Raw genomic sequence first — 23,113 nt, 5'->3', positions numbered from 1 at the left:
TGAGCCTGAGGCGGGGAAGGCGAGAGGAGGGAGAGACTCTTTGGGGGACCGGGGCAGCCCGGTATGACGCGGCGCGGGGCGGCCGCCACCCCTGCTGGCCCCCGCGGCCCGGGGAAGGGAGCGGCGCGGGCGGCCCCGCGGACTTAGGTCGCGGGGCTGGAACCTTCCCTGCCCCCGTGAGATCGCGCGACGCGAGCGTCCGGGACGCGGGCTGCGGGAGAGCGTCTCCCCGGGAGGAGCGGCGGCGGGCTGTTCCGGGAGCCGAGACCCCCGCGGGCCTCCCCGCGCCGCCCCGGCAGCCCCCCAGATCTCTGCAAGGGCCCGAGCCTGGGAACAGAGAAAGTGAGTGTGTGTGTGTGTGTGTGTGTGTGTGTGTCTGTGTCTGTGTCTGTGTGTTGTGTGTGTTTGCTTTGTGGTGCAAGAGGTGCAGAGTGCAGGTGTGTGTGTCAGTGTCCTGTGTGTGTGTGGTGTAGGGAGTGCAGGGCGGATGTGTGTGTGTGTGTGTGGGGGGGGGTGTGTGTGTGTAAGAGAGTCTTCACTTTATGGTGCAGGAGGTGCAGAGCGAGGTTATGTGTGTCAGTGTGTGTGTTTGTGATGTAGGGAGTGCAGGGCGAGGGTGTTTGTATGTGTGTGTGAGAGCGAGCGAGCGCGAGAGAGCAAGCGAGAGAGAGAGAGAGAGAGAGAGAGAGAGAGAGAGAGAGAGAATCTCCGCAGGAGGTGCAGGGCGATGGTGTGTGTGTGTGTGTGTGTGTGTGTGTGTGTGTGCATGTTTGTGCGTGTGCGCATCTGCGTGTTGTGCGTTTTCGTTTTACAGAGCAGGTGTAGGGCAATGGTGGTGGTGTGTTGTGTTTGTCTCCGCTCTATGGTGCGAAGTGATGGTGTGTGTGTGTGTGTGCGTGTGCCTGTTTGTGTATAGTGTGCTTGTAGGACGCCCCTCTCACTTCACTGTGAATTGATTTCGTGGTCGCCCCCTAAAAGCCTGATGCTCTCCGCCTGTTTCTGGCAGTCTGAGAGTTGGGCGGGGGTTGGGGGCGGGAAGAGTTTGGGACTCGGCCAGTTCCAGGTAGGATGACTGAGCGAAATCCCACCGACAGGCATAAGAGTGAGAACCCCCCAACCCCCACGAAAGCCTTGGCAAAGGGGACAGACGTACCCCAGCCCCGCTGGAAATGGAGAGGATTTGCCAAGTTCCGAAGTGGAAGAGGGTCGCGCGCCTGGTGCAAATAACAAAGAAAAAGCAGCCCTTAGCGCTGCCTGGCAGTGCCTTTGTATCTCTTTGAAGAAGAGAAAATCGGCCCTATACTGCAATGGAGCTCAGACTTGTGCTTGACAGACGTGCCCCAGTCTTTAGTTTACTCCTGAAAGTAGCTGAGGTGCAGGTAATAGAGGACATCTACCCACCGGTTGATTTGGGTTGAAGGTGGTTACTTGAGCCGAGGGGAAAGCAGTTTCTCCCGCGTTTGGACTCTGTAGATTAAACTGATTTTCAGCAACAAAGATTACTTTCATTTCTAGGAAGGTGAACAAGACAGGGAGACAGTAAATGAATGAAAGAGAAAAAAAAAAAAAAGAAACAAGAGACAGACCAGTGTATAAAATGCCAGGAGGAGAAAGAAGTTTCCAGATACAAAAGTGTTGGGGAAAGACCACTTCTAGTAGATAGGAAGTCTGGTAGATGGGAAGATACTAAATTTATTTTTTTTGTTTTGTTTTTTGGTTTTTTTTTTGTTTTGTTTTTGTTTTTTTATTTTTTTTTAAATTTTTTATTGTGGAAAGTTACAAAGTTACAAAGTTTTCAGGTTTAAATCTCAGTTATACAATGCTCGAATGCCCATCCCTTCAGGTGAGTTATATCTCCTACCAAAATTTAGCGAGTGGTTGCTTGAGAGTTAGGATGCAGTTCTAGTTCTCAAAATAGTTGGGGTGTCTGGATAGGTGGACCAAGTTTCTCTGTAAAATGCCTTTAGAGTTTGAAAATCAAAATCTGATACTAAAATAGGTTTTTCTCTAAGGTTGCTCTAGTAGCAGAAGTATTTTAGCTTGCTAAAATGAAAATTTTACCCCCAGCATTTCTTCTATTCATAGCCAAGTCTTAGTATATTTTTATAAAAATTTAATTGGTACTTTGATTCTCTCTCTATCTCTCTCTCCCCCCCCCCATCTTTTTCTCCCTCCCTCCCTCCTCCATCCTTTGGGGTGGGGGCCACACCCAGCAATGCTTAGCAGTTACTCCTGGCTCTACACTTAGGAATCACTCCTATTGGTGCTGGGGAACCATATGGTATGCCCGGGATCAAACCCGGGTTGTTTAATGCAGGTGCCTCACCTCCTGTACTTTCTCAGTCCTCGTTAATGTAAGGAACCATTGAAGTCCTTGCAATTTTTTTTAAAAAAATGTTTATTAGTGAATTACTGTGAGATACAGTTTCAAATTAAAGAACTTTCGTGTTTGCATTTCAGTCTTACAGTGAAGTCCTTGCAATTCTTCCTGGAGAGATTGCTGTCTGCTCTTTTTAAGAATAGCATGGTGATTGCTACTGATTGTGTAAAAACACAAAAAAGAAGAAGGGGGGGGCCCAGCGGGGCTCTATCTCTCCCGCTGCTGCCCGAGTTCAGTAGTCTCCAGCCGCTTCCCCACCACGGGGGAGGTTGATGGCGATGATGAGGCAGGCAAAGGAAGGAAGAAGGCCAAAACTGGTTGCTCGATCAGTTTATTTCATTCTCTCTCTCTCTGCTTCCTCCCCATTCTCGATCTCTCTCTGGATCTTCCTCTGTGCCTGTCTCTCTAGAGGTGCCTGTCTCTCTGTGTCTTCTGTCTTCTTCCTCTGTCTTCTTCTGCCTCTCTGTCTTCTATCTCCTTCTGTCTTCTTCTGTCTCCTTCTTCTGTCTCTCCTATCCCCTATCTCCCTTGTCTTCTTTCTCTCCCTGTCTCTTCTATCTCTCCTCAGTGCCCCACAGTCTTATTTTATATAGCAAATTACACAGGGTGGTGACACAAAGGTGGGTTTAACATCAACAAATCAACAAAAAAGGGTAAGACCATTTCTTGAGGAGATTAACAAAATCTCATCTAAGGAAATCTCATCTAAGGAGATCCACTCAAGGGTGGGGGTCCAAACAAGGGTGTATCGGGGTGTGAGCTAGTAATCTACTTAAATAGTCTTAGTAAATCTACTTCTAATATTTCTAGCAATGTCATTCTGTATGAGCACAATAAGAGATATAACCTTAAAGTTTGGTTCTTCCTAATGACATTCACTGTATAATCCAGACCATAGTCCTCAAGCCAGGTTAGTCTTCCTATCCCCAGCAGGGTCCTAATCTCGTCGTTACTTTTGGATCATGACAGCATTGTCCATGATCATGCCCTCAACTTATAGTTGAGTATTGTGGTGCTTTGGCCTGGCCCATTTCAATGCCAGGGTAGCACATAACTCACCGCTTGCCCTGGATCCATCCTGTCCCTCGTCGGGATCCTGCTTTTGGGGTGCTAGTTAAGAAAGCAGATGCCCAGGAGTAAATATTATTGGAGTCAGTCAACTCCCAAGTTACAAGCATAATATTGTCTTCTTGTATCCATACAGAAAGGACATTGCTTTAAGGTAATCTATGTTCCCTAAGGCAAGGCTAAAAGGACAAACCCCATGCTCTCCTACAACTGATAAGGATTATTTTATTGTACCGATTAGTTTTATTCAATTACTCTCTAATTCAGCTTACGCCATGTTCTTCTGTCTCTCTCTTTTGTAAATTTGTTTTGGGGGCATATCCGTATTGTGTTCCGAATTTAGAGCTCAGTTCAAAACTTAAGAGTTTGAGATCTTAGAACTGGTGTGGCTCAGGGGCCCATTGTGCTGTGGGGATAGAACAAGGATGATGGGCAGGGACTGTGTTATATCTGACCCCCACATTCTGTTTTAGTAAGAGTGGTATGTTATGACTTTTGAAGTCAAATTTCTAGATTGGTATATCAAACAAATGAATTGCAACTTTTAAATACAGATATCTACAAGTAACATTAGGGAGACCAATTTAGTAATTTCTTTGGAAAGCTCAGATAGAATACAGAGTGACTTTGTTAAGTTGGGGGAGTACCATATAGAGTGGCAAGAGCATAGTTTGTTAATGTACGGTCAATATTTGGGCACAAGAAAGGTGGAAAAAGGACTGACAGTTTCAAAAGGACTCACAGTTATCTTTGTCAAATTAAATTTGCCAGTTTACTCATAAGTTTGTGCTAGTTTGCTCTTTTTCTCTCTCTGTCCACCCTACCTCCCTTAAGTGTTCTTTATGGAATCAAATATAGCATATTATATATAACTGAAAGAGTGATGTACATAATTCAATTCTAACAAATGAAATAAATTTTAAACTTCCTTTCATTTATTTTTAATTTATTTAGGGGAGAAAAATAAGTAAGCACAGTAAAGTTTCTGCTGCATTAATTTTAAATTAAATTTAAAATTTCTCTGCATCTTAATAGTCTCTGTGATTGGAGCATGAGGCAAAAACAGAAGCGTTATTTGCCAGTTCTAATTTGCTGTTTTCTACCTTTGCCATATTCATTATGTGCATACACGTGAAAATGGTTTACTTAAGTTTTGTATTAAACACACCTTTCTTAGCTTTCTATCCAGATTTATCTAAAGAAATAATTACTTGAAGAATCTTTCTATTTCATTCAGTATGAATTCTGAACCAAAAGAAAGATTTAAACTGTTTTAATTGAATGAGGAAACTTGTCTGAAGCAGAAAAAACCATGCAGTACCCTACCTGCGAGCCAACCTTTGCAGTCAGAATGCTTCCGTTTGCAGCCCAGCTCTGCCACTCCCTGGCTCTGGGAATGTGGACACATGCCCCTCCCTGTGCCATTTTCTCCTCTGTTAAACAGAGAGTCTAGTAGTAACCCTTTCTCAGCTGTGAGATCTTATTTGATAAAGTACGCTCAGTGTTTGGCTTACAACAAACTCATACTAAATGCTCGCTGTTCCTGTTTTGAGAATTATTTTGTTATGAGAAAGGATTCCGAGTTTCATTTACCAAAATGAGTCTATGTTTTCTATACCTAAAATTTTAAGAATTCATTACGTGTGTATGTGCGTGTGTGTGTGTGTGTGTGTGTGTGTGTGTGTGTGTGTGTGTTGGGTGTCACACCTTGGAATTTAGTTTACTTGGTTAGCTTTCCACCTCAGCTCATTTTTGAAGATGGTTTTCAAAGATATTATGACTTTTCCTCTTTAGTTGTTGCTGGTACTCTAAGACCACAGCTGGAGTTCCTTGGGAGCCACGGGCAGAGCAGTGCTCCAGTTCCAGTCAGAATTTTTCATCAACTTAACAGAATCTTTGGGTTTGACATTTTTTGTCCCTATTTTCCTGTTCACTTGCTCTCAATTTTCCTTTCCACATATATTTTTTCTTTTTCTCTCACTTTTTTCTTTTAATATTTGGGATGCTTTAAAATTCCAAAATTGTTTTACCTTTAAAATTTTCCATTCTCTAAGTGTGGTTAACCTGCAAGCATTATCAACCATAAAGTACTCAGGAAACAGTACTCTAAATCAATAACGTTAACAAGCTCATTATGAAAGGCATTTGAAGGTACTATTATATAATATCATCATATACTGATGACTGCATTTTAAATATTTAAAACTTTCAAAATTAGTGTTGTGAAAAGTAGATGTTGCCTGCATTCCAAGTCCAAAAATTTGAATTAATGGGATTGGCATGTTGATTTTGAGTAAAATCAACTTTGCTGTTCTGGTAATTCCTATAACATCCAAAAAACCAGAGGGCTAATTTTGGGGGGCTTATTTGTGTTTTTTATTTTTGGATCACACCTGGTGGTGCTCAGGGGCTGCTTTTGACTTGTATTCAGGAATTACTCCTGACAAGCTCAAGGGAACATGTGGGATGCCTGCAATTGAATCCGGGTTGGCAGTGTGTAAGGCAAATGCCCTGTTCCTTATACTCTCTCTCTGGCCCCCAGAGAACTAATCTTAGTTCTTATCAATGCCCTCTGTTTTCTGGCGTTTTTTCCCCCTCCTCTTTATCAGTATTCCATCCATATATTGTATAGATAGGTAAAATAATCCGTTTCTTCCTTCTTTTTCTTTTTGACCTATTTCATTTCACATTATTCCCTCAAGCTCCTATTTTGTTGCAACTGGCAAAATATCAACTATTTTTATAGGTGATTAGTATTTCAATGTATAAATGTACCAAACACTCTTCATCTAATCACCTATTGATAAGTACTTTTCAGTTGCTTTCTTATCTTTCCTGTGGTAGATAATGCAGTAAACATTGGGATGCAATGACTCTTACTGTGGTGTAAGATTTTTCATAGAATCTGAAATTTGAAAATTTGAGTGGTAATTAGTTAGGAGCAGAGTTTTAAACTTTTCCAGTTGTAATATCTCCTAATAAACAGTTTTGGAGGTGTAAGTATGAGTTTTAGTTTACTTTGAAATCGGAAGGAAGGAAGGAAGGGAGGAAGGAAGGAAGGAAGGAAGGAAGGAAGGAAGGGAGGGAGGGAGGGAGGGAGGGAGGGAGGGAGGGAGGGACTTGCCCTATGAAGATACCTTGAACAGGTATCTTTGCATCCTTGCTTTTTCCACTTTGGAGAAGCCCATGTTCTCTCTTGAACATGTATATCTCTTTCACTCCCTCACATCTTTCTAAGTAAATTTTAATAAAAGCCATCGTGCTTCACTATTAAAAAAAAAGGATGAACAAGTGTGTAGTAAGTCTATTTCAACATAATGTTTTTAAAGTATTTTCTGTATATTAGAAACTATAGTAAAGATTTGGATATAGTGCTGAATAAAATAGTTAAGTATCTACTCTCATGGAATGCGTAATTTTCATGACTTACAAGGAGAATATTTAAAAAGTATAGTAAATCCAATTAGAAAAGTGCTTTGAGGAAGAATATAGCAACATAAGGTGATAGAGAATGATGAAAAGGATTCAACTTTAGATACTAAAAAAGTAATAATTGAAATATACAAAAGAATGAAAACTTCTTCAACAATAAACAAGTAGTGAAAAAACAGTATGGATTTTTGTTTGTGCTATTCTATTCAGAGTGTTTCCTTTTATGTATTTTAATATAGCCTATTAAAATATCCCAACTTTGTCTTAACAGCTTATTTTGGTTAGAGATATTTGTTGAAGTATTTTATTGATTCTCCCCTATTTTACTTTAATGGGATACATCTCATTACTATAGAGAACCTTGATTCTCTATAGTAAGATTCTGATTAGATCCTTGGAACACTGCACCTAATCCATAGATAATACAAAAATGCTTAAAATAGATTTTACAAAAGTGAAACCGTTAATAAAGGTAAATTACCATATTAGAGTAGTGATGTATCTAGTAAACTGCTTTATTATCAAAACTTAGAAGTAATTTTAAGTTTATGAATTTATTAAATGATTGTTGATAATTTTCTATAAATAAAAAGTACAACATTCTTTAAATGAAAGGCTTTTTTGTTTTTTTGATTTTTTTTTTCTTTTTGGGTCACACCTGACGATGCACAGGGTTACTCCTGGCTCTGCACTCGGGAATTACTCCTGGCGGTGCTCGGGGGACCATATGGGATGCTGGGAACCGAACCCGGGTTGGCCGCGTGCAAGGCAAATGCCCTACCCGCTGTGCTATAGCTTCAGCCCCTAAATGAAAGGTTTTTATAAATAAATAGAATGTCTTAATTTTATTTTGTAAAACTGTAAATGAGTAAGAATTCAGGGCCAGAGATACAGTGCAGGAGGTAAGACCCTTGCCTTGCATGCAGCTGACTCTAGTTCAAATCTACAGGATAACTTATGGTCCTTCAGGTACCACTTGGTTCACTCCTGAGCACAGGGCCAATTGTGGCCACTTAGCACTGTTGGGTGTTACCCTCAAACCCAAAATGAAAAAAAGAGAGTTTCAGATTCTGTAAGTTTAGTTAGACAAGGTTAGTGTGAAACAAAGCTCCATGCCATGTAAAGAAAGAGTTATTCTTAAAATGCTATTTTTTCCTTCTCCTCTTTTTGAAAAATCTTAAGTGATGAACTGAAGATGACTTAGATAATTTTATTTTTTTAATTCAAACATTGTGGTTTACAAAGTTGTTCATAATACAGTTGTTCCAGGAATTCAGGCATTCCATGTTCCAACACCAATCCCACCACCAGTGTGATCTTCCTTTCACCAATGCCCCTAGTTTTCCACCCACCCACTCTCAAGCCTACCCCCTTAGCAGGCACAGATTTGTTGTTTGTTACAGTAAAATGGCAAATAGAATTATCAGAAGACAAATCAGTAAAAGGTTTTTTGGGCTTTGTTTTAGATTTTGATTTTTTGTTTCTTGGGCCATACCTGGTGGTGCTTACTTCTGACTCTGCACTCAGGGATCACTCCTGGCAGACTCAGGGAACCGTATGAATGCCTGGGATCTGTGCTATCACTTAGGCCCCAATTTGTGATAAGTATTGTATCTCACAGTAATGTTACCAAAGTCATTGTCTGAGGATTTGCTAAGCTAGTTGGTGCTGGTTGAACCTTTTGTCTTACTTTCAGTCATTGAACTTGGTGAAAGCACAACTATCCCATTAATGTTGCTGTGCTCTGACTGGCTGTTAGTACCATAAAATTTGGAGGAAGTGACGCAGCGTATGCCTCCGAGCAGTCCAGGAGCTATGGAAGTGGGGCCATTATTATGTTGGAGGAGGTCTGGTGTGGTGGCTGTTGGGTCCATCTGGAAGGGAGGGGAATCTGCTTGCCCCCATATGGAAAAAGTCACAGAGATCATTTGACAGCTTGATGGCTTGAAGTACTGATAATTATATTCAATGAACATCTAATTTCCTAGGATTTAGTCAGTAGCGTATTTGAGTAAAATATTTTGTTAGGATTCATAACCTTCAGATTCAGATTCATAATTCAGACATTATGTTGAAGCGTTCATATCTAATACTCCTGCTTTGTACGTTTCTTAAAACTAATGTAATTTTTGTTAAGAATGACATTTTCCTTAAAGATAATTTGTGAAATATATATGTGCTTTAATAAAAAGTAAGTACTTGAAAGTGTAATTATTATTTTCATCTTATTCAGAGTCAATATAATATAACAGTTTTCCAGAGAAGTTATTAATACATTGATGAATACGTTGGAAATTTTTAGATTGTCATTTTCTGTACTAATACTGCTTTTCTCTCCCCCAGCTTACAGATATGTTCCAGAACTATACATGAATTACTTTGGTTAGTCCGCGTGAACTTTTGATAATGAGTGGTGCAGCTTTGGGACTCGAGATTGTTTTTGTCTTTTTTCTGGCATTATTCCTACTTCATCGCTATGGAGACTTTAAGAAGCAGCATCGACTTGTAATTGTTGGAACACTGCTCGCTTGGTATCTCTGCTTTCTTATTGTCTTCATACTGCCTCTGGATGTCAGTACGGTAAGAGTTTAATTAACCAGTTTTCACATTTTAAAAGGCAGTTGCAATCATAGAGGATGTTTGTATAATAGCTAAATTATGTAAGACTATATACACTTATATATTTAATTTAAATATGACTTTGTGAATTTGATCACTAAAAATCATAGCCAGTCAGGTAATTTGGGGTAGATGGGTTGTTCCTGCCAAGATTCTTTAAATGCTTGGTAGTTTTAGATTTCTATTTTAAGACCTCCTTCAAATGCTTCCTATTCACTGTTTTAGACAATATACAACCGGTGCAAACATGCTGCAAATTCAAGCCCTCCTGAGAATAACAACAGTACAGGATCATATGCAACTGCTACACCAGTTCCAAGGTAGTTACTTTGTGTGTGTGTGTGTGTGTGTGTGTGTGTGTGTGTCTGGAGCGATAGCACAGCGGTTGGGCGTTTGCCTTTCATGCAGCCAACCTGAGTTTGATTCCTCTGCCCCTCTCGGAGAGTCTGCAAGCTATCGAGAGTATCGAGCCCACGCAGCAGAGCCTGGCAAGCTACCCGTGCATATTGGATATGCCAAAAAACAGTAACAATAAGTCTCTCAATGAGAGACATTACTGGTGCCCGCTCGAACAAATCAATGAGCAACGAGATGACAGGTAGAAAATTATTGATGTCCGTTTTTGCCATCTCAATTTTATATTTGTAAATGACTTCTTTTTACCCCTGCCTCCTTTCTATGCTAACAGTCTTTCATTTAACTAGTATTCTGTTTAAATTGTTTGAAATTTAAACATTGGTTCACATGGCACTTCAGATGCTAAAGAGAAACCTGGAGACTTGATTTTTCAGTCTTGGTCCTGTATCTTACCATAGATGTGATTTTCAAGAACTATATTTTTTCTTGAGACTGAGCGATAGCATAGCGGGTAGGGTGTTTGCCTTGCATGCGGCCGACCCAGGTTCGATTCCTCTGTCCCTCTCGAAGATCCTGGCAAGCTATTGAGAGTATCCCGCCACAGGGCAGAGACTGGCAAGCTACCCGTGGTGTACTCGATATGCCAAAAACAATAATAAGTCTCACAATGGAGACATTACTGGTGCTGGCTTGAGCAAATCAATGAACAACAGGACGACGGTGCTACAGTGCTATTTTTCTTCTACAATGCTTATTTTCTTGATCTGAAAGAGATGAAGCATGTGTTTTGTATTTTACCTGATTTATAAGATTGTAATGAGGGACAAGGAAGGTATTCTTTAGGGTATTCCTTTATATTGTGCATTTTTTAAAAAGTCATTACAATTTCCCACCAAGGTAAAGATCTAATTTTGAAAAGATTACATTCAAGTCAAACATAATAAGCTAAAAATATGTTGAAGATAGTTTTTTTGCATTGCTTTAAGTAATATCACACATTTCTCTATGCAACTTTTACTTTTCAGAAGTGTAACTTGGGTATGGATAAATTTTAAATATAGACTTGACTCCCTTTTATGCATTATTAAAAATTGGTTGTGCATCAGTAGCATTTGTGGATTGGTAAAAGTCTTTGGACTGAAGGATGTCCTTAGTCTGAAAAGTTTGACTGTTTATGAAAACCCTATCATGAAAGACATATTTTCAGAAAATTCAATCAGAATTAAATGTGTAATAAATGTTGTCATATATCTCCATAGAAGCTATGCTTTAGTAGGTAGTTAATTTTCCAGCTTTCAGGATTTACCTATATCTCTCCGCTAGACGCCCCCCCCCAAAAAAAAAAGAATAAAATCATCTGACATATGAGCTAATGTACATTTAGGTGAAAATTGTGTCTTCTTTAGCTATTGACTAAAAATATACTGAAAGTTAAAGTTTTAGTGTTACTTTTTTCTAGACCAAACTGGGTGTCTTTGTGTGTAGTTTTGTAGTTTGGTGGTCAGCTTTGAATTTTAAGTTTTCTGTGAGATAATACAGGTTGGAGTCAGTGATTATATAAAATATAAATGTAAATGTACTTTACTGCACACAATTTAATTGTAGATTTATTTCAGTAGTCATCATTTATGATTAACTGGTATTAAATTGTTAACATTAAACAGCCACCATCCATGTTTCAAGCCCTGGAGTTACATTCCTGATGGAATCATGCCAATTTTCTGGAGGGTAGTATACTGGACTTCACAATTTTTAACATGGTAAGTGATAGTGAAGGGTAATATCTAAGTTTTTGCTAGGGTAAGAAAAAAAGTGATGATTTTTTAGTAAAACTTCATATTTTAGAATTTATTCATGTTAATTTATTTCCCCTTTAGTCTGTATGTATCTTCTTTCCAATTCTTCCATCACAAAAGAAAATGACAGACAAGGAATAGAAACAGTAAAAAATTTTCTTGTCACTCCTTTTTTTAAATTGTCACTACTTTCCTTCAGTTTTTGCCTTGTCTCATAAATTTTCATTTGGGTCATGAACTGCCTTTGCTGAGATTATTTTTATCTCCATTTCTTTGTTTCTACTTAGCCCAACCTTCTGGAGTTCCTTCTTGTATCCATTTCTGTGGTTCATTTACTAAATGTTGGTGTTCCTTGCAGACTCACTCTGCACCCTACTGCAACCTCAAGTTCGGGTGCTATTTCCTTCTGCCACAGAAACATTCCAGGGGCTGGGACCACTTTGACTTGTCAAAGTGGACAGAGCTGCTTGGGGACACAGGGGATAAAAAAAAGATTTTTTTAATGTTGGTGTTCCCTGGATTTGTATCTTTGGTCACTTGTCATCTGACACTCTTTCCATAGTTTTGGTTATAACCCTGGTTTCACTGAAGCATGAGTTGCTCTGATCTCTCTAACTCACCCCTGTGTCTCTAGACTCAGTTTTTCCTCTGTCTGCTGAGCATTCTGGATCCTCTGCAGGCAACTGAGCTCTACAACTGGAGTCAGTGACTACTACAAGAGAAAAATCATGCAATAATATATATATAACATATAGAGTAATAATATAGATAATATCATATTCATATTCAATATAGAGTATATCATATTCATTAAACTTAACTTGGCCTTCTACACTATTAGACTTCCCTCCTTTGTTTGCTCTTTATTCTCTTTTGAACAGAAAAAATTTCTGCTGTTCCTTTGTTGCTCCCTACTCTGTGCCCAAGAAATAATCAACTTTTAGCAGATAACTTCACTTTCCTCCTCTCAGTGAAAATATAAGTCTTCTAATGAGAGGTCTTTCAGATTCTCAGAAACAAAATGCATTTTTCCTTCCTATCCAAGAATGGACAAGTTATTAAAGTATTACTAAAGTTAATATTACTTCCTAAAATGTGGATCCATCCCAGTCAGCAGTTGTTACATACTGTAGCTTCGCGTTTCAAACAGAGCAGGCACAACTCATTCATCTAAAAAAAAAAAGAATTCAGAAGAATTAAAGAGGGAGAGTTCCAGTAGACTGATGGAGGATATTGGTACTTAGGTAGTGAGTGTAGTACATACTGTTAGTTTACAACTGAGTAAATTAATGTTATCACACACACACACACACACACACAAAATCAGATTAATCTTTTGTGATTTTTTTTCTTCTTAGTGATATACTCTTTATTACAACTTGTTGGATACTTTTTTTTTTTCCAATGCTAGGTTGTTTATTTCATAGATGTGATAGGTAAGGTTTGACGCAAGCCTGGGGATGAAACCAGTCCTTGCATTTGCTTTGTAAGTCTATTATTTAAACCGTTTCTATTCCCCCGAGGAGGTGCACTGTTCCTGGAGGTATTGCAATACCAGGTCGATGCGTGGAATGGACGGAGCAAGCGCTTATTCCATTTCCTAGTCCCAAAAGTCCATTTAATATATTGTCCTCAGATAGAGGACGTATCAGATATTAAACTGATAAGAACAGATACTACACTTGGTCTTAGCCAAAAGGCCGAGAAGCGATTGTTGTTGTATACTTTTTAAAGATTAAAATACAGAGAAGTGTGCAGGCTGTGTTTAGTTTGACTATTTTCAAAGTGAATGAACATTGAACCACCATTCAGATGATCATGTAGAATATTAACAATGTCTTCTGAAATCTCCCTCATATTCCTCTCAAATTCTTATCCTTTACAAAAGTATCCCTGAATTTTGATTGGGTGATTGATTTTTGCCTGCTTTTGAATACTTAGGGCCTCCAAGAAGACTCATCCTCAGTCATTCATATTGTCTACACTGCTGGTTATTGTGGGCTTTGCTTTCTCCCATTTTTAGTGCCTTTGCTCTCCATCAATTTAATATTTAAAAAACTTAATCATGTTATTCTTTTTTTTAATAGTTACTCATGATAATATTTGTGAAAAGAACTATTTGTTAAAATTAAGATTTTTATATTTTTGTGATTATGCATATATAACAAGCATTTTCTAATCACAATTTTTTCTGTCTAGGATTCTGTTACCTTTTATGCAGTCCTATGCAAGATCAGGAGGATTTTCCATCACCGGAAAGATCAAAACTGCACTCATAGAGAATGCAATCTATTATGGTACCTATTTACTGATTTTTGGAGCATTTTTAATTTATGTAGCTGTAAACCCACGTTTGCACTTAGAATGGTAAGAAAAGTTAACACTGTATGTTTATATTTGTTAGATTAATTTTTCTCATATATGTAGCTACTATATTTTGCAAAAAAATATGTCTTGCAGCTTTTTTAAGTTCTCAAAAAAATGTTTAAGTATTCCATGTTACTAAGAAGGCTTTATATATAGCTCAGACAAATGACTAATGCTTTATCTAATAATTGTTAAAAATATTAACCCTTAAGATTTTTGATAGACTTTCAAATTTTGTACATGACAGAATAACTGTATTTTTAAAATTAGTATTGGTGAAGACCTTTTTTTCCCCCTTACCACTTTGAGGGCATATTTATCTTTTTTTACCCCCTATACCAGGAATTCCTGGTAGTGGGACTGTCAAGATTGCCTCAGCATATGCAGCAGCACTTGGTGTTGAGTGCTGTAAACCACTGACTCATCTTCCAATCCTCCGCATATTTCTCTTTAATGTCAAATTTAGACATTGCTATACAATCGAAATTTATACTAAATCTGAGTATTCATGAAGGGCTAGCTATGAAACATTCAGCAATAATGGTACTTCTCACGGTTGTATCTGAAATTTATGTAGATCTGCCTGAACCCAAGTTTAAAAATTTGGTCAGCCTTCTCACAATATCAAATAAGAAAATACAGAATTTTCTTTAAAAATAAATGATACATATATTTTTCTTTTCTTTTTTATTTTTTTTTAAGTATTTTATTTTATTTTTTTTTAATTTATTTATTTTTAATTAGTGAATAACCGTGAGGGTACAGTTACAGATTTATACACTTTTGTGCTTATGCTTCCCTCATAAAAAGTTCGGGTACCCATCCCTTCACCAGTGCCCATTCTCCACCACCAGTAAACCCAGCATCCCTCCCACCCTCCCCAATCCCATCTCCCCTCACCCCACCCTGCCACTGTGGCAGGGCATCCCCTTCTGTTCTCTCTCTCTAATTAGTTGTTGAGGTTTGCAATAAAGGTGTTGAGTGGCCATTGTGCTCAGTCTCTAGCCCTCATTCAGCCCGCAACTCCCTTCCCCCACATGGCCTTCGACTACATTATAGTTGGTGATCCCTTCTCTGAGTTGCCCTTTCCCCAGAATGTGAGGTCAGTCTCCAAGCCATGGAGTCAACCTTCTGGTACTTATTTCTACGATTCTTGGGTGTTAGTCTCCCACTCTGTTATTCTATATGCCATAGATGAGTGCAATCTTTCTATGTCTGTCTCTCTCTTTCTGAATCATTTCACTTAGCATGAATCTTTTCATGCTGATCCACTTAAATACAAAATTCATGACCTCCTTTTTTCTAACAGCTGCATAGTATTCCATTGTATAGATGTACCAAAGTTTCCTCAACCAGTCATCCGTTCTAGGGCATTCGGGTTTTTTCCAGATTCTGGCTATTGTAAACAGTGCTGCAATGAACATACATGTGCCGATGTCGTTTTGATTATACTTTTTTGCATCTCTGGGATATATGCCCAGCAGTGGTATTGCTGGGTCAAATGGGAGCTCAACCTCTAGTTTTTTGAGAATCGTCCATATTGTTTTCCAGTAGGATACATATATTTTTCAATAAACTATCCTATATTCTAATTTTAGGAAAATAGCCATGTTTCCTGTGTTATATATAGTTTCTACTAGCAATTCCTCTCAACATTCTATGAAAACAAAGACTATCTTACTAAATAAGTAGGTCTAATTTCTCATATAAAATCTTAGCTGTTCTTTTTAGGTCAGTTTTTTTTTTTAAATATAAAACCTTTGAATAGCAGTTAGAATTATTAACTGTAGAAAAAAAACCTATCTTTCATAGCTGTCTGCTTATCTTTTATCTTTTTTAGGAACCAACTTCAGACAATTGGTATAGCTGCTGCAAATACATGGGGCCTATTTCTTCTTGTGTTGCTATTGGGGTATGGTTTGGTGGAAATTCCTCGGTCATATTGGAATGGAGCCAAAAGGGGTTATCTGCTTATGAAAACTTACTTTAAGGCAGCCAAATTGATGACAGAGAAAGCAGATGCAGAAGAGACTTTAGAAGATGTCATGGAGGTAAGTTTGAACCTCACAGACAACAGTCAGCAAGTTCTATGTATCTCCTTTTGGCTATAGTATTGGCTCGTTCCCACTGCAATCCTCCCCCTCACCCCATAAACACATTGATGTACTTTAGACTAAAAATATGGCAGTGTGCAATTCTGTAGAATACCTCTTCCATTAGGATGACTACTTATTGGCAATTTAATTACATGCCATATCTCTGCCTTATTGACACAAAGGTTCAAGAAGAATTTCACCAACAGTTCAGGGTTACTTGTTTTTTTAGAGTTTTTTTTTTTTTTCATTGTTTCCTCTTATACTCTCAACAGTCTACCAGGTTAGATGAGTTATATGGTTACATTGATAGAGTAGAAGTGAACATAGCAATCTGAGAACATTTCTTCCTGAGAATTTATCCACCAACTGGCTAGTTTCAGTAACAGAATGTTAAAGTCTCAGTATTAGAGGGTATCAGCAGGATTGTCTCTCTCTGAGGATTATGAGCAAATGTATGCTCTGCCTGTTTTCTAACTTCTGGTAGTATGCTGACAATTTTTGATGTATTTTGGCTTATAGATTTCTGCCTTCATATTCAGATGTGTTCCCCTGTGTGCTTGTCTGCCTCCAAATTTAACATTTATTAAAGGATATTAATCATGGGATTGGGGGGTCCACCTCTAATTAAAAACCTTTCATAATTTAATCACTTAAATCTGCAATAACCCTGTTTTCAGATTAGATCACATTCTAAGGTACTCAGGGTTAGAAAATAAGCTAAAAAGTTGGAATTGGCTCATGTCACAATTCAATCCATGGTACCTTCTCTGGTCTTCCAAACTCAGACATTTATCAACCATCTTATTAAGTGAGTGAGTAAATAAAAAAATGTGTATTGTTACTGAAATTTCATTTTCCTTTCAGCATTTGGTTTATAAAATACAAGCACTGGAGTAGAAAGCATTGAATCAAAATGTAGGCTTAAATATAAATAATATTATTTCAGATTTATGGTAGATATTGGCGTATTTTTCAAAAGATAATTTGAAAATAATTTTATGTTTAATTGTTTGAAATATTTGAAAATGTATATTTTAGTTTCAAAAATTGAGAACTCATGTTTTCAATGGGTTGTGGAGGTCGGCTGCCGGGACTGGTCCCTTGGAGCTGGATGGGCTCTCACCTGCCTCCCTCTGGGGCACCCCAAGTGGAAACAGCCTGGCGTGGAGTCCGGTGGCATGGTTATAGGGGCCTCGTTTTATGCTCCCTTCCAGGTGAAGCAGCTGTGAGTTCTGGACGGTGACCTATGAGATTATCTGGCGCCAGCAGGAGGTGGCTTATGGGCGTGACCCCTCAGTCACTGGAGACTGGGGGAAGCAGGCAGAGGATCTCTGCTCCTGGGTCCCGTTGAGCCAAGAGTCTAAGGTCACAAAGTTTCACATTACTGGGTTCTATGGGACTTCACTCCTGCGTGAGATTCGGCCCGAGTATGTGGAAAGCGGCCTGGGCATGGTGGCGGTTGGGTTGTGGAGGCGAGCTGCTGGGGCTGGGTCCCTTGGGGCGGGGGGCCCCCGCCATGCTCCAGGCTGCTTTCCACACACTCAGGCCGAGCCTCATGTATGAGTGAGTCCCTATCATAAGACACTCCCTACTCATTTTCCATAATTACCACACCATATTCGATGGAGTTCAGACAGTAGGCAACAAATCATAGAGGGAAATATATGCCTGACTGGGGACACCTGTAAAGGTGATTAGAGGCCGCCCCAAAAGCCTCCATCCCTCTCAGAGAGCCCAGCAAGCTACCGAGAGTATCCTGCCCGCACAGTAGAGCCTGGCAAGCTACCGGTGGCGTACTCGATATGTCAAAAATAGTAACAGTGGTGGTCCTCATTTCCCTGGCCCTGAAGGAGCCCCCCAATATGCCATCGGGTTTCATTAGCACATGACAGGGACTAATGTATATGTTACTGGTGCCCGCTTGAGCAAATCGATGAACAACAGGATGACAGTGTTACAGTGATGTTTTCAATAAAATAATTAGAAGATTATCTGCATTTCATAGTTTTTCCCTCCCAAACTGGTACTCAGTTCACTTGTTTCAGATTTTTACATTTATCAGTGAAAGGAATGGTATGTATATAATAAGTAGTGTGAGTTGAAATTAAACTTATAAGAATATGTATATTTTTAGAATATTCTTATTTGAAATATTTGCTCTCTAGAGACTATGTACTTTTTTTTCCTGTAGGAGGTTCGTAAAGTGAATGAAAGCATCAAGTATAACCATCCATTGAGAAAATGTGTTGACACAATACTAAGAAAGGTAAGTAAGTCATATACTCATCTGTTTCTTTGAAATATAATTTATTATAATAATTGTCACTGTCACTGTCATCTCCTTGCTCATCAATTTGCTCAAGCAGGCACCAGTAATGTTTCTATTGTGAGACTTGTTGTTACTGTTTTTTGGCATATTGAATACACCACGGGTATCTTTCTAGGCTCTGCTGTGTGGGCGAGATACTCTCGGTAGCTTGCCGGGCTCTCTGAGAGGTATCCAGAGTATATAGGATCATTCTATGATTGAAGTATTCTTAGTTCTTGCCCATTTTCTTTTTTTTCTTTTTTTTTACCTTCGTGCAAGCCAGTGCTCAGATTTTATTTAAGTTGGGGACCCTTTTCCTTTTCACTTCTATTTTTTTTTTTAAATTTAAATTTTATTGAATCACCATGTGGAGGGTTACATTGTTCTCAGGATTATGTCAGTTATACAATACTCAAACACCCTTCCCTTAACCCATGCCCATATTCCATCACCAACCACCCCATTATACCTCCCGCCCCCTCCCGCCCCCCCCCAGTCCCCGCCCTTGTAAGTGATAAGTTTCACTTCGTTTACGCTTTATCTTGGTTACAGTGCATGTTTCAACATATAACTCACTATTGTTGCTAGGGTTTCCCCCCAAAAAAGAAAAGACAGTCCCACTGTCAAGGAAGCATTTGATGGCTCTCCATTGCTGAGAATGTAGAGATGTTAAGTCCCGCTGTTTGTTGCATAACTTTTCTATTTTTTTCCCCCCTCGTCCCGCGCCACCGAGTTCACGCCTGTTTAGTAATCACCATGCTGCCTGACAAAGGGAAAACAAACCAAAATAGATGGTTATTTCCCGTCATCAGCCGGCGTGGGGCTCTGGCTTAGTTGATAGTCTGGTAGAATGTCTGCAAGCAGTTTCTGGAACCAAAAGTAATACGCTGGTATTGGCCCCGGCTCAAGATTCCACCAGCGTCCCGCTGTTCCAAGTACATAATAATTTATTCCCTTGTATCCCATTCCCACGCCACCAGGTCCGTGTCAGCTTAATGGACATCATACTATGGTTAACGCCACGTCGCGTTTCTTCCCGAGAAAGAAGGATATTTCTTCTCAGCCGGCGTGGGGATATGGCTTAGTTCAGTCTATAGAGATGGCTACCACTTTGGTAGCCTTCAATATTTCAGCAAAAGACTTACTATTCTTGTTAGGATTTCCCACCAAAATCCGACCCGTTAAAAAGGAACCATTTCATATTGGTGATGATTAAATGACAATAGGTTGCTCGGCCATGGCAGCGGCCTCGCGGCTTTGAATTTCCATATAAAGTCCAGGGAAAGTACAGCCAGAAATTACACGTCGCTACAAACTTTAACCCTATTATGGTCCCCCCAAAGTCCAACCCATTACAAAGGAACCATTTCATATTGCCGATGATTAGATGACATTAGGCTGCCGCAGCCGCATGGTTTTGGGTTTCTATATAAAGTCCAGGGAAAATTCTGCCTGAAATTCTATCACTACAATCTTTTACCCTTCAACAAAAAACTCAGTACTATTGTTTGGAGTTTCCCCCCAACGGTAAGCCCTGCCAAAAAGGAACATTTACACGTTGCTGACAATCAAGAGATATTAGGTTGTGTGGTTGCTATCGGTTGCGCGGCTGCAATAGCAGCTGCGCGGTTTTGGATTTCTATATGAAGTCCAGGGAAAATTCTTTTGGTAGTTGCATCACTCGCTGGCAGCGCCTGGGCCAGTAGCTCCGAGCACACAGTTTGGAGGCATTTTGGGGGTGCCGCTCGTGTCCAAAGTGGTTCAGTTGCCTCCGGGGTCGATCTCACGCGGGGCCGGAAAGGAGCGTCCCCACATGGCTCTGTGCTTAAATGTGGGCTGGCACAGGGCGGATCCGGAAGTCCCGCCCCATCGGCTTTCCCGGGCTTCCTACATAGTCTAAAAACCAGCTATTGCCTCGCTGCGTTCAAAAACAAAGAGTTGAGAGAGAAAAGACCATACCCTGCTGGCAGCGCCTGGGCCAGTAGCTCCGAGCACACAGTTTGGAGGCATTTTGGGGGTACCGCTCGTGTCCAAAGTGGTTCAGTTGCCTCCGGGGTTGATCTCTCGCGGGGCTGGAAAGGCCCATTTTCTTTAAATGTGAACCATACACCAATAGTTAGTAATTGGTACGTAGAATTTATTCTTATTTATTGCAGATTTAACAATTACTGGTAGTTTTTTCCATCAGAATGGGTTTATAATGGTTATGTTAAGTAACCACTTGTAAAAATAAATTGGGGCTTCAAAAACTCTTACTCATATTTTGTGTCATTTTATACTGTTCTAACACAAAATGACATTTTAATGAATAATTATGAAATATTTTTAAATGAGTAATTTTGACATGTTTTAACATAGATACTTAATAAGAAGCCACCATGCAGTTAAGGTTTTTATTTATTAGCATTAAATTAGGGTATCACAGCCTTCCAAAAGGGATTATTTCAGAAATGAGTCTCAACTTTTCTATTATGCAATGACTAGACTATTTTTTCTTATATTTTAAATCTTTTGTACTTGGGGCTGGAGCGATAGCACAGCGGGTAGGGCGTTTGCCTTGCACGCGGCCGACCCCGGTTCTAATCCCAGCAACCCTTATGGTCCCCTGAGCACTGCCAGGGGTAATTCCTGAGTGAAGAGCCAGGAGTAACCCCTGTGCATCGCCGGGTGTGACCCAAAAACCAAAATAAATAAATAAATAAATAAAAGTGTGCGTATAAATTTGAAAAAAAAAATCTTTTGTACTTATTAGTTCTTGTTCATTTTGGCAAATAGTATTAAAAAACTAAGTCTCGAATTATTTTTCTCTTGTTTAATACCTTTGAGACTAATTCATAGAAAAGTTTTTTTGCCCAGGTTCGTATAATAAAAGATTAAAAATGGGGCCAGTGACACTAAATCGTGTCTTAGTTTCTTTGTACCATTCCTTTCAAAAATTCAGCCTTTTAGATTTGTTGTGATTATTACTGACTTAGGAACATAACTAGGTTTTACTAGGTACATGCATAGAGCAAGAGTAGATAGAGCAGAGGTGCCCACGTTTCAAATACCAGTTGCTTTATGTATATGTGCTTTCCTGCCTACACATCCCCAGTGTAGTTGAACATAATCTATAAAGATTAGAGTCAGTACAAGTAAAAGGAAGCCCAGTATGTCTTTTGCAACATTGTCAAGAAAGCATCAGTGACTAAAAATCTGCCAACTAAAAATCCCCAGCTGGTTCAGGGATTCAGTACAATGGTTTGAGTATGCAGTGCTGCTTAGTGCTGGGGCCTCCGGGACACACACACTGCTTGGGGGTCTCTAAGGCTGCACATGGCAATGTTCAGGGGACCATATGATGCTAGTACTTGAACCTGGGGTCAGTGTGCCCTAGCCTCTGTCTGTCTTGTCCCAGAAAGTAGCTGTTTTTAAGAAAATCAGAAATGCCCAAGGTTGAAATATTTTTAACAAAAATTAAATTATCTTTTTCGCAAGTAAGAATTAAGAGAAAAACTTCTTGATCCTTTCAGTGCCCTGTAGAGTATCAGGAAAAAATGGGGAGGAATATGGACGATTATGAAGATTTTGAAGAAAAGCATAATACCTACCCTAGTGAAAAGAGTCTTGTGAAGCTACATAAACAGGTAACTTTAGTAATTTCATCTATCTTACTTATTGGTGATTTTAGATTCATAATTACTATCCACAAAAAACTGTTGAGTGAAGTTGTATCTGGAACGTCTTTGAATTTTCCTTATTGTTAATCCCCTTCCCACCTTCCCTTTGTTGTTCTTGTTGCAAAGATGGGGATTGCACGTATTTGTCTGAGTGTTCACTAGGGCGGGTCTCTCACACTTTAGTAATGGTGCTTGAATGTCTGTGCTTGACCAGGGATCACACTTATTTCTTTGTTACAACAACAGATTCCTTTTTTAAAAAAAATTATTTATTTTTATTGAATCACCGTGAGATACAGTTACAAGCTTTCATGTTTGAGTTTCAATCATACAATGATCAGACACCCATCCCTCCACCAGTGCACATTCTCCACCACCAATGTCCCCAGTATACCCCCCCTTTCCAACCCTCCCCCTGCCTCCATGGCAGATAATTTCCCCTGTACACTCTTTCTATTTTGGGGCATTAAGGCGTGCAATACAGATACTAAGAGGTTATCGTGTTTGGTCCTTTATCTGCTTTCAGTACACATTTCCCATCCCAAACGATTCCTTCAACCATCATTGACTTAGTGATCCCTTCTTTATTCCAGCTGCCTTCTCCCCCAGCTCATGTGGCAGGCTTTCAACTATGGGGCAATATTCCTGGCCCTTGTGGCTACTGTCCTTGGGAGTCCATCTGATATTGTTATTCTATACTCCACAAATGAGTGCAATCCTTCTGTGTCTGTCCCTCTCTTTCTGACTCATTTCACTTAGCATGATACTCTCCATGTCCATCCACTTATAAGCAAATTTTATGACTTCATCTCTCCTAAAAACTGCATAGTATTCCATTCCATAGTATTCCATGTACCAAAGTTTCTTTAACCAGTCGTCTAACAACAGATTCTGGTTCCAGTTTTTACCCAGGGCTTTCTGTGGCACTTACACATGTGTTTTTCTCAGTCACACTCCTGGACACAGTGTTCACACACATATGGAAATTGCAGTGCTTACAGGGAATTGCACACTTTAGTTGCAGTGTGTAG

General features: G+C 39.5%; 1 protein-coding gene and 2 non-coding genes across 4 annotated transcripts in view; 2 read left to right on the top strand and 1 right to left on the bottom strand.

Moving 5' to 3' along the window:
• Nucleotides 1–23,113, top strand: part of LMBRD2 (LMBR1 domain containing 2) — a 52,276-nt gene that overhangs the window by 261 nt on the left and 28,902 nt on the right. The window contains exons 1-8 of one of the 2 annotated variants that reach the window (XM_055137039.1): nucleotides 35–342; nucleotides 9,224–9,460; nucleotides 9,725–9,819; nucleotides 11,521–11,616; nucleotides 13,852–14,019; nucleotides 15,860–16,070; nucleotides 18,307–18,381; nucleotides 21,936–22,049. In XM_055137039.1, the coding sequence (XP_054993014.1) occupies nucleotides 9,287–9,460; nucleotides 9,725–9,819; nucleotides 11,521–11,616; nucleotides 13,852–14,019; nucleotides 15,860–16,070; nucleotides 18,307–18,381; nucleotides 21,936–22,049 (933 nt within the window). In that variant the 5' untranslated portion in view covers nucleotides 35–342; nucleotides 9,224–9,286. Of the gene's footprint in view, nucleotides 1–34; nucleotides 343–9,223; nucleotides 9,461–9,724; nucleotides 9,820–11,520; nucleotides 11,617–13,851; nucleotides 14,020–15,859; nucleotides 16,071–18,306; nucleotides 18,382–21,935; nucleotides 22,050–23,113 lie in introns of those variants that run through there. The other variant, XM_055137032.1, reaches the window with a different exon arrangement.
• On the top strand, nucleotides 12,007–12,133 carry LOC129401011 (small nucleolar RNA SNORA77). Its single transcript, XR_008628040.1, has one exon. It is a non-coding gene; the product is annotated as a small nucleolar RNA SNORA77 (small nucleolar RNA).
• LOC129401090 (U2 spliceosomal RNA) lies at nucleotides 13,174–13,364 on the bottom strand. The gene has a single exon (XR_008628104.1). It is a non-coding gene; the product is annotated as a U2 spliceosomal RNA (small nuclear RNA).

This window comes from Sorex araneus, chromosome 1 (genome assembly GCF_027595985.1).
Source record: "Sorex araneus isolate mSorAra2 chromosome 1, mSorAra2.pri, whole genome shotgun sequence".
Taxonomy (NCBI): Eukaryota; Metazoa; Chordata; class Mammalia; order Eulipotyphla; family Soricidae; genus Sorex; species Sorex araneus.
The sequence above is the reverse complement of the archived record's forward strand: the minus strand, read 5'-3'. Positions and strand labels throughout refer to the sequence as shown.